Consider the following 12484-nt stretch of genomic DNA (forward strand, 5'->3'; position numbering starts at 1 on the left):
TTACATTCATTATGTTAATACATTTATTAAATTTAACATAATTTTTATGATAAAAAATGCCCCTGAAAATCAAATCCAGTTGCAAATATTGAAAATATTTTAAAACTTTAAGAATTAACATTAAACGTATGACATGCACTGACTTTTCTTTTTTGCGCGTGCCCGCTGCGCGCGTCCGACCTCCGTCACTCTCGCGAGATGTGAGGTGAGTGTTGCGGGACGTGACTTCATGTCAGAAGTGGAGTGTACAGAGCGCGCGCGCGTGTGTATGTTTTAACGCATAAAGAACGCAAAGCTGGCGGACTTCGACATGGCATCGGGCGAAACGCTCTACATCGAGACGGACGGCACGGAGATGCCCGCGGAGATCGTGGAGCTGCACGAGATCGAGGTGGAAACGATCGAGACGACGGTGGTCGGCGGAGATGAAGACGACGAGCAGCAGCCCATGATCGCGCTGCAGCCGCTGGTTACCGACGACCCGTCGCAGGTCCACCACCAGGAGGTGATTCTGGTCCAGACCCGCGAGGAGGTGGTCGGCGGGGACGATTCGGATCTGCGGGCGGACGATGACTTCGAGGACCAGATCCTCATCCCGGTGCCCGCGCCCGGCGCCGAGGAGGAATACATCGGGCAGACTCTGGTGACAGTCGCGGGGAAGAGCTCCGTGGGGCGGATGGGGAGAAAATCGGGCGCGGGCGGCAAGAAGTCGGGCAAGAAGAGCTACCTGAGGGCGGCGGAGGCCACCGGGAGGAAATGGGAGCAGAAGCAGGTGCAGATCAAGACGCTGGAGGGGGAGTTCTCCGTGACGATGTGGGCATCGGGTGAGTCTCAAGCGGGTTTGTGTTCGTTATGAGTCCCGGGCCCTCAGCGGGGCGTTGTCCGTCCCGTTCGCGCGTCCAGTTCCCGTAGATTCCTCTCGCGATCGGTTCGGGCTGCTCGTCCGTGCGGGAATGCGAGCGGTTCGCTCCGGGTGTGTTTGTGTTTGTCGGTGTGGATGGGCGCCGCCATGTTCCCCGGGTGCAGTGTGACGCGAGCGCGCTGCTGCTGCTGCATGTGGAGGCCGCGAGAGCTGCAGGCGACCGATAAACATTCAGTTTCATTTTAATTTTCAGGTATTCTGGATTTAAATTGTGACGTTTATATTGGAAAATATTTAATCTGTGAATCTGTGGCTGATTGTATTTAACGGGCTCCGATCGCTTCGTTTTCTGTGGGACTAAATTGGTTTGTAAAATGTTGTTTCATTGTAGAGTTTGTTGTAGAAATTAAATAACATGATTATTAATTGCTTCAACGGTGTCCATCCATACAGTGTATTTGCGTTTAGTGTAATTAATATATTTGATGGATTGAACATGATTTTGTGTTGATGTTTGTGTGAAGGACCCGGATGTACATCTGAATTCATGAACAATTCATGTTTTTTTTGTTATATAGAATAAAATGTGCACAGAAATATATTTCTCAACATGACAGCGAGTTTGTCAAAAGTACAACCGGAAATGTGATTTTCCAAGTGAGGATCCGTTCAGTTCAGTTCAATCAGCAGCATTTGTGTCATAATGTGGATATATTTCAACTCGTCCCTCCATTTCTTTAAATGTGTGTTCCAGTGAGACACTTACAATGGAAGTCAATGGGGTCAATTTTTGGAGGGTTTAAAGTCAGAAATGTGACGCTTATAATTTTATAAAAGCACTTACATTAATTCTTCTTTTAAAACTCATGTATTATTTGAGCTGTAAAGTTGTTTAAAATGTTTAAGGGTTCACAGCGTTACGTTGTCATGACAACAAAGTTGTCAAATTGGCTCTTACTTTTAGAGGTTGACCGATATATCGGTTTTAACGATTTATCGGTGCCGATAATTGCTTTTTAGAACTATCGGTTATCGTAAAAATGATATGCCGAAACTTTTACATTATTTAGTCATTTCAAAATAAGTGTTTCGGACTTGTTTATACTTATAAGTCCCACGTTCTGCACTAAATCTTTTTTCTTTCAGGTTATTATTAGGATTTTGGTTGAAAAATAAACTGAATCTGGGATTTTATTCATTTTGGACTCTTTGTCTTTGCCTGCTATAGTAAAGAAAGAATAAGAATTTTTTTGACATTCTATAAATCAATTGTAAAAACTATCGGCTGATTAATTGGTTATCGGACTTTCCCACCACCTTAGTTATCGGTATCGGCAAAACCCACTATCGGTCGACCTCTGATAACTTTCCACAGATGCAGTTAGTAAGTGTATCACAGTAAAATCATGTTTACACACATATTGTGTATGTTTTGTGTCTTTTGAAACAGTGAGTATTTTAATGTTTACAGATTATTGACCCCATTGACTTCCATTGTAAGTGTCTCACTGGAACACACATTTAAAGAAAATGAGGGACAAGTCGAAATAATTGTCTTTTATTTATTTTTTTTTTTATCCCCTTTTCTCCCAATTTTGGAATGCCCAATTCCCACTACTTAGTAGGTCCTCGTGGTGGAGCTGTTACTCGCCTCAATCCGGGTGGTGGAGGACAAGTCTCAGTTGCCTCCGCTTCTGAGACCGTCAATCCGCGCATCTTATCACGTGACTCGTTGTGCATGACACCGCGGAGACTCACAGCATGTGGAGACTCATGCTACTCTCCACGATCCACGCACAACTTACCACACGCCCCATTGAGAGCGAAAACCACTAATCACGACCACGAGGAGGTTACCCCATGTGACTCTACCCTCCCTAGCAACCGGGCCAATTTGGTTGCTTAGGAGACCTGGCTGGAGTCACTCAGCACACCCTGGATTCGAACTCGTGACTCCAGGTGTGATAGTCAGCGTCTTTACTCGCTGAGATACCCAGACCCCCCGAAATTAATTTTTGTGGTAATCAACATTATGACACAAATGCTGTTGATTGAGCTTAACTAGTATTGAACCTGGAATATTCATTTTAGGCTAAAAGATGCTGTTCCAAAGTAATATGAACGTTACATTTGTTTCATATTAGGACCAGAGATTTCAGATGGCCAATAAAATGCTGATATAAACAGTACAACTTAAAGCTGACATGTGTAATGTTTTCTGTCTAAATATATTCTCTTATCCCAGCTAAACATGCAGAGACAACTATAAATACGCCATTTGAACCTTAATTTTCTCAAACTAAATACTGTGTCTCTGTGGCACTATAAAAATTCCTCTTTGTTTTGAGCAACCCATCCTGCCCAACACAACATTGACTCACTCAACCAATGGGGTGAGTTGGGGGCGGGACTATCTGTTTGATCGACCAACAGGGGAGGGGGCATTCAGAAAGCTGTTTGAAAACAAACATTTTGTTTTTGCAATTCCGTTCGGTGGCGCTGAAATAAAATCTCAAGGATTAAAGACATCTTTATGGGTCTAAACTCCTGAAGAGAAGTAGTCCAGTATCTCATAGCAGTTGTTGTGCGCATGCATCAACCGCAGGTGTATGCGCAAACAGTCAAATTATGTATACTTTGAAGGCGGATGTTCGACTGTATGCAGATGCTAAAACCAAAGTGTACTTTGGGTTTTATTTTACTCAAAATTCACTGAAAGCATTGTACTGTTGTTGTTATAAATCTCAAATTGAATGAAGTAAATAATGGTCTCATTAATTGGTCTGGCTGATATGTTGCTCTATCCTGTGTTACATTGCCATTATTTACAATTTCAGTTGTTGTTTCAGATGACAAGAAGGACATTGATCATGAGACGGTGGTGGAAGAACAGATCATTGGGGAAAACTCTCCTCCTGATTATTCTGAATACATGACAGGAAAGAAACTCCCTCCTGGAGGAATCCCAGGAATCGACCTGTCAGATCCCAAACAGCTGGCAGAGTTTGCCAGGTGAGAACATGAGCATGACACAGTACTGCTGTTTACTAAAGACAGACATGATAAAGATTGTCAAATATCTATTCTAATGAAGTTAATGAATGTGCATGTGTGTACTGGATATGTTGAGTACTTGTGATTTTGTCCACTCTTGAGGATATTATATGTGTTGCCACTTACTGTAGATATATACAACCACAATGCTGAAAAAGTTGTAACTATGTGAAAAATGCTAATCAAAACAAAAAGGAGTGATTTGTAAATTATATTCACCCTTTGCTATATTGAAAGCACTAAAACTACAAATGATATGATATTTTACCTTGTGAATTTAATTATTACACTCATTTCAAATCAGATGATTGCAACACGCTCCAAATAAGTTGAGACGGGTATTTCAGGTCTAATAACAATATGAAGACTTAAAATAATAAGTGGATGTTAAACAGGTGAGGCAAACATGTTCTAGTATATAAGGAGCCTTCGAAAGAAGACTAGTTCTTCAAGAGCAATGATGGGTCAAGGCCTTGCCAATTCGCCAACTGATATGTCTGCAAATAATCCAGCACTATGAGAACAATGTTCCCCAAAGACAAACTGGAAGGATTTTGGGCATTTCACCCTCTACAGTGCACAATATAGTTAAAAGATTCAAGGAATCTGGTGAAATCTCGGTGCGTAAAGGGCAAGACGAAAACCACTTCTGAATGCGTGTGATCTCTGATCCCTCAGACATCACTGTCTTAACATCATTCATCTGTAATGGATATCATGAACATGGGTTTGGGATTACTTTAGTAAACCTTTCTTAGTCAACACTATTCGCTGCTGCATCCACAGATGCAAGTTAAGACTTTACTATGTAAAGGAGAAGCCATACATCAACACTGTCCAGAAGCGCTGTTGACTTCTCTGGGCTCGGTCTCATCTGAGATAGAAAGTAGAACAGTGGAACTGTGTGTTTTGGTCCGATGAGCCCACATTTCAAATAGTTTTTGGAAAACAGTCGTTGTGTTCTACAGGCCAAAGAGGGAAAGGACCATCCAAGCTGTTATCAGCATCAGGTCCAAAAGCCAGTGTCTGAATGGGCCAGGGGTGTGTCAGTGCCCTTCTGTGAGGGCACCATTAATGGGCAAAGAAAACAAACCCACTTCATGAATTTTGGAGCGGGATTGGACGCCTTACACAGTATTTTAATGATCCCTGCAAATGGGGGCTTGGGTAGCTCAGTGGTAAAAGACGCTGGCTACCACCCCTGGAGTTCGCTAGTTCGAATCCAGGGTGTGCTGAGTGACTCCAGTCAGGTCTCCTAAGCAACCAAATTGGCCTGGTTGCTAGGGAGGGTAGAGTCACATGGGGTAACCTCCTCGTGGTCGCTATAATGTGGTTCTCGCTCTCAGTGGGGCGTGTGGTGAGTTGTGCGTGGATGCTGCTGAGAATAGCATGAAGCCTCCACATGCGCTATGTCTCCGCGGTAACGTGTTCAACAAGCCACGTGATAAGATGCACGGATTGACGGTCTCGGATGCAACTGAGGTTCGTCCTCCGTCGCCCGGATTGAGGCGAGTCACTATGCCACCACGAGGACTTAGAGTGCATTGGGAATTGGGCATTCCATATTGGGAGAAAAAGGGAAAAAATAAAATAAAATGATCCCTGCAAATTTCACTTTATTTTTTTTAACATGTTGGTGATAATTATTAATCCACACATAAGAACACAAATTAATAGTTTCTTTTTTATATATAGGACTGTAAGTCCACGTTTCTCCGTGCATCTCTCTCATAATTTCTCCGTGCATCATCGACGCTGTTTAACGTGCATGAGCTCTCGTAAAGGCACAGAACGCTAGTATTGTTCCCACAGTAATAAAAATAAAGTGTGTTTCTCTCATTTTTCTCCTTTAGATATGAAAAGTATTAAACTTTGTTAAACCCCAGTTATACATGTAACAATGTAATGTTTCAAAACATAAACATTAATTTGATATGATAATCAAAGCTGTTCAGCTCGAAGATGAAATTGAAAACAGTCTACTTTATATAATCCTCATAACACACCTGTAACATGTCTCATTTCTTCAGGGCAAGTACAAATCTGAACCGACGGGGCCAGGAGAAAAATCCATAGTGTTGAACCCTGTGTATAATAGACAAATTAACTTAAACGTGTGTCTTCAGTGCCCAAATGCTTAATAAGTGTTATAAGAAGAAATGGTGATGTTTCACAGTGGTAAACACGCGACTGTCTCAACTTTATTGGAGCGTGTTGCAATCATCTGATTTGAAATGAGTGTATGTCAATAAAAAACAATGACATTCACAAGGTTAAACATCATATAATGTGTAATTGTGGTGTTTTCAATATAGCAAATGGTGAATATAAATGTACAAATCACTCAATTTTGTTTTGATTAGCATTTATCATACAGTTACAACTTTTTTGGAATTGGGGTTGTATATGATTACAGTATATATTTATATTTTGTTTAGTTTATTTGTTCACAGGCTATTAAATGATAAAGACAACAGCTCAAAGGGGACATTGGTCATCACAGGGTTCCCACAGTCATGGAAAACCTGGAAATATCAAGGAATTTTTTTATAGTTAATATTTTATTTATTATGCTCTGTCCTAAAATATTTAATTGGGGTGTTACGCTGCACTGGATTAAAAACACGGTGAAGAGTTGAAAATTAAATATATCATGTTATCTAGAATACCTGACCAATTACAGACAACGATGTGCCGCTAAACCCCGCCCATTCTTGGATTCATGCAATGTGCTCCTATGGATTACATTTAAAATGAAATATTTTCATTTGAACTTTTATCAAACAATGGTGTCGTTTTTTTTAAATTTATTTTTACAAATTTGCAATTGTGATTTCGGTGCCATTTTCAGAATGAAAGGCTAAATGTTTGAGCATGGAAATGAGCTTTCAAGTCATGGAAATTCATTGGTTGAAAAGAGAGGGAAGACCGTAATTTCCCCCATTCTTTGTGATTCTGCTGTTTTGGACACCATGTTTTGCCAAGGCAGTTATGATATAGTTGTTTTGTTTGTCAGTAACCGTGATGGCCACTTCAGTCGCAGTCCTGTTTGGTAAGTCTGAGATCTGAGATGTTTTTAGCCTGTAATGAAGTTCACTGATGTTTCCTCTTATTTTGGTGTTGTTGGTCACTTTAAGAGAAACTGGTGCTGAAGTCACTACAGACAGACTGAGTATGCACACTTGGGCGGAGGTGAAGAGTCACAACATGTAGAATGAAAGTGTTGTGAATATAATGAGCTGTTATTGACTCTGCGTTCTGTCTATTCATTGTGTTGATTCAGAATGAAGCCGAGGAAAATCAAGGAGGATGACGCGCCGAGAACGATAGCGTGTCCGCACAAAGTGAGTCCATTTGTTTTTGTTTTAAATAAAATGGCAATAATGGTGGTGTCAGCCTGTAAGAAGTGTTGACTACTGTTTGTGTGTTGTGTTTGTGTGTCAGGGCTGCAGTAAAATGTTCAGGGATAATTCAGCCATGAGGAAGCACCTTCACACTCACGGCCCTCGAGTTCACGTGTGTGCCGAATGTGGGAAAGCGTTTGTGGAGAGCTCCAAATTAAAACGTCATCAGCTCGTTCATACAGGAGAGAAACCTTTCCAGGTACATTCACATCTTCTTAATGGGTGTTGATCCAAAACGTTTGACGCAAAAATGGTACAAGTGTAGTAAAAAGTAATAAAGGCTTGTTTTACGGGTTGTTCTTCTCTGAATGAACACAAGGAACAATCATATGGAATAGGGCTGGGTTAAAAAATATTGAGATGAATCACTGTCTTCATTTGAACAATCCCAAGATCAGTCTTTATCTCTATGTGCAACCCTCTACAATATGAGTAAATCATTTGCATATGCAACTAAAAATGTCAGTGATTGAGTATTATAGTGATGAAGATGTTCAGCATCCAGATCTTTTCACTGTGTGTTCAGAGTTAAAGTTTAGTTTGACTCGTTCTGTGTAATGAGTGTCCAAAGATGAGATCCACACAATCCATTTGTCATTGAATTATGTCTCTTTAAATATTATTTCTATTCATTACTGTCAGTTATTGATCAAAACAACCAATAGAAACATTTCATTTGAATCACTCATAACACAGATGCGACTCCACTCTCATTAATATGCGCTCAACCAAAACACTTCTGTGAGACACTCGCTGAACTGATGCTATTCTTAAAGAGACAGTACTGTTTTTGCAGTTGTTCTACAGTATATGTCAATTTTACAAATTATGCATGCAAACAAAAAATGTAACTGTGTGTGTGTGTGTGTTTGTGTATATATATATATATACACACACTGGCGGTGAAAAGTTTGGAATAATGTACAGATTTTGCTCTTATGGAAAGAAATTGGTACTTTTATTCACCAAAGTGGCATTCAGCTGATCACAATATATAGTCAGGACATTAATAATGTGATAAATTACTATTACAATTTGAAAAAAATCTTCTTAAACTACTTCAAAGAGTTCTCATCTAAAAATCCTCCACGTGCAGCAACGACAGCTTTGCAGATCCTTGTTATTCTGGCGGTCAGTTTGTCCAGATACTCAGGTGACATTTCACCCCACACTTCCTGTAGCACTTGCCATAGATGTGTCTGTCTTGTCGGGCACTTCTCACGCACCTTACAGTCTAGCTGATCCCACAAAAGCTCAATGGGGTTAAGATCCATAACACTCTTTTCCAATTATCTGTTGTCCAATGTCTGTGTTTCTTTGCCCACTCGAACCTTTTCTTTTTGTTTTTCTGTTTCAAAAGTGGCTTTTTCTTTGCAATTCTTCCCATAAGGCCTGCACCCCTGAGTCTTCTCTTTACTGTTGTACATGAAACTGGTGTTGAGCGGGTAGAATTCAATGAAGCTGTCAGCTGAGGACATGTGAGGCGTCTATTTCTCAAACTAGAGACTCTGATGTACTTATCCTCTTGTTTAGTTGTACATCTGGTCTTCCACATCTCTTTCTGTCCTTGTTAGAGTCAGTTGTCCTTTGTCTTTGAAGACTGTAGTGTACACCTTTGTATGAAATCTCTTTCAAGTATTGTATAGCCTTCATTCCTCAAAACAATGATTGACTGATGAGTTTCTAGAGAAAGCTGTTTCTTTTGTGCCATTTTTGACCTAATATTGACCTTAAGACATGCCAGTCTATTGCATACTGTGGCAACTCAAAAACAAACACAAAGACAATGTTAAGCTTCATTTAATGAACCAAATATCTTTCAGCTGTGTTTGATATAATGGCAAGTGATTTTCTAGTACCAAATGATCAATTTAGCATGATTACTCAAGGATAAGGTGTTGGAGTGATGGCTGCTGTCTAGATTTGATCAAAAATGACTTTTTTTCAAATAGTGATGGTGCTGTTTTTTACATCAGTAATGTCCTGACTATACTTTGTGATCAGTTGAATTAAAGTACCAATTTCCTTCCAAAACAGCGAAACGCGTGTGTGTGTGTGTGTGTGTGTGTGTGTGTGTGTGTGTGTGTGTGTATGTGTATATATATATATATATATATATATATATATATATATATATATACACAATTTCAAGACACATTTATTGATGACATTTGTACATAAAAAAAGCTAAAATGTCAACAAGATGATGAAAAACTAATAATGAGAATGTCTGTATAATTTTAAAGGAATATTCCGGGTTCAATCTCAATCAGCAGCATTTGTGTCATAATGTTGATTACCACAATAATTAATTTCGACTCGTCCCTCCTTTTCTTTAAATGTGTGTTCCAGTGAGACACTTACAATGGAAGTCAATGGGGTCAATTTTTGGAGGTTTAAAGGCAGAAATGTGAAGATTATCATTTTTTAAAAGCACTCATGTATTATTTGAGCTGTAAAGTTGTTTAAATTGTTGATTTTGTGGGATTACATGGTTTACAGCATTATGTCGTCATGGCAACGAAGTTGTAAAATCGGATCTATCCCAGATTTTTGCGGGGGGGTTTTTTATAGAAAATGAGGGATGAGTCGAAATTATTTTTTTGGTAATCAATATTATGACACTAATGCTTTCGATTGAACTGAACTTGTATTGAACCCGGAATATTCCTTTAATTAAAATGCCATGTGAAGACTTCAGTTAACATTTTTGAGTGATGATGCAAATGAAACGGAGTTACATATTGATCATAAACTGAGCGTTTGAACTGAACGGAAATTATTCTATCTTTGCTTGCATGTTTTAATTGCATCTCTGATTTAAACTTTGCAACTAACATTAAATCAAAGATGCCATTAAAAGATCTGACTTAACACTCATACTCGCTAAACTAATCTAATGATGCAATATTTATGATGCTGTTTAGTTTTACATCAATAATCAAGAATATATAATGAATATTCAAAATGATGATCATTAGTAATTCACCAGAGCTGCTAGTTTTGTTTAGACTTCTTTAATTTACCAGAACATTCCAAACACTTGATATTGGAAACTGTTTTATCAATAAGCGGTGAGTACCTGTGTGATGTGGTGTTGTTCCAGTAGTCTAACTCTCCTGTCGTTGTGTCCTATCTAGTGTACGTTTGAGGGCTGTGGGAAACGCTTCTCGCTGGACTTTAATCTCCGGACGCACGTCCGAATTCACACCGGCGACCGGCCCTACGTTTGCCCGTTTGACGGCTGCAATAAAAAGTTTGCTCAGTCCACCAACCTCAAATCGCACATTCTAACACACGCGAAAGCCAAAAACAACCCATGAACACTTGCGTTCTCTCGTGTCCTAAAGCCCTGACGCTCCGCATCTTCACACTGGAGATATATGAACCAATGCTCCGCTAGTTCTCTCATAAGGAATGAAATCAGTGAACTTCAAGGAATTTCCATGAATTGTGGTGACTGTAAAAGACAAAAAAAGCAAAATCCTCCATTCAAATCGACTTCATGACCTGGTTCTCCTGGTTGAGGAACCAAACTGACCTTCCAGAGCCCCTCGCGTTCAGTAAGACGGCATGTTGCAGATGGTGAATGTGGCTCGTGCAAACCCTTCGACAGACGATGCTTTTTACCACAATGACAGATGAGAACATTTGGACTTTGCTTCATTTTTCCACTTTTACTTCAGTCTCTCTGGTCTTCATAGATATATAGCTTTTAATTTTGTATTTCTCCAAGTGTGCATATTGTACACTTATTTTTGGGATATGCTTCATAATGCTACTTTGTGATCATTAATTATCCCTGAGAATTTAAGACTTGTGAAGTGTTCTTCACAGACGGGGTGATGATATCAGTTACTGTTAAGTCTTTGTTTTCCTGTAATCTAACCATTAATGAATCTGATGTAAGTGTATTGAACGGCTGTTGAGATCATGTAGAATTGTGTTGCGGTGTGAGTTTGACGTGCTTTCTTGCGTTAGTCTTCAGTTGTTGTCCTGGATTGATTGTACCACAGGAAGGACAGAATTCGTTCAGCTGTCTCACCACGGTAAATTTCAGTGTTATCCGTCGCCTTTTCTTTGTTAGAATGTATTGTAAAGGTCCAAACCATGAACTATTCTTTGTTAATATTTACACTTATATTTACACCTCACCTGTACTTCAGCAAGCTACTATAAAAAAATATATAATAAAAAAAAGACATATTTTTTTGTCATATTAATTTGCTTCATTTGGTTGTGTGAAATGACACTGACTTTGAATTATGGCATGAAATGTCAAATTGAACATGCATTAGGAAACGCAGTTTGTTCATGTTTTGGAAGAAGGATGGCACAAGCACACCATGTTTTCATGTAAAGTATTTGGCAAAATCACATTGTCAGGTTTCAGATGATAAAAAAGACAAGAATGGAATACAAGAAGTATTGTGACATTTTGAGTTTGTCAAATAATGGAATTTTATTAATCCAATATATTAACACAGATATACCTGGGTTTACTCCTACTATGCCGTTTTACATTTTTATGTTAATATTTTGAAAATAAATCAATTTAATTCACAATTTTTGAAAGATGAAAAATATATTAGTTTTCTTTCCATTACAAAATCACAAGTAAACATTTGGGTGAATTTTAAATCCTGCCAATTTATGAAGACATATTTCAAGTGTTTCTTAATTTGGTCTTTTTTCTAAACTGTCAAAACGTGTTTTCTTTGAAATATTGTTTTAATTCCTTTATAGTTTTTTTTTTTTTTTGGGGGGGGGGGGTGGGGTGGTTTCTTCAGTGTTACTTTGCTAAAGGAATGTTCTTGATTCAATACAAGTTAAAGGAACAGTTCACCCAAAAATGAAAATTCTGTCATCATTTACTCACCCTCATGCTGTCCCAGATGTGTGTGACTTTCTTTCATCTGCAGAACACAAATGAAGATTTTTAGAAGAATATCTCAGCTCTATTGGTCCATACAATGCAAGTGAATGGTGACCAGAACTTTGAAGCTCCATAAAGCACATAAAAGTAATCCATAAGACTCCAGTGGTTTAATCCATGTCTTCTGAAGTGATATGATAGGTGTGGGTGAGAAACAGATCACTATTTAAGTCCACTTTTATTATAAATTCTACTCCCTGCCCAGTATGGAGTGATATACATGAAGAA

At 39.1% G+C, this 12484-nt stretch overlaps 1 protein-coding gene across 1 annotated transcript; it reads left to right on the forward strand.

Annotated features, from left to right (window-relative positions):
- The first annotated feature begins 213 nt into the window (after positions 1-213).
- Positions 214-11907, forward strand: yy1b (YY1 transcription factor b). Its single transcript, XM_051655640.1, has 5 exons — positions 214-824; positions 3712-3874; positions 7200-7260; positions 7361-7519; positions 10461-11907. Exons 1-5 carry the CDS (start codon positions 311-313, stop codon positions 10641-10643), a joined length of 1080 nt encoding a protein of 359 aa, XP_051511600.1. The 5' UTR covers positions 214-310; the 3' UTR covers positions 10644-11907.
- Positions 11908-12484: the final 577 nt, after the last annotated feature.

Source organism: Myxocyprinus asiaticus, chromosome 25 (assembly GCF_019703515.2).
Source record: "Myxocyprinus asiaticus isolate MX2 ecotype Aquarium Trade chromosome 25, UBuf_Myxa_2, whole genome shotgun sequence".
NCBI lineage: Eukaryota > Metazoa > Chordata > Actinopteri > Cypriniformes > Catostomidae > Myxocyprinus > Myxocyprinus asiaticus.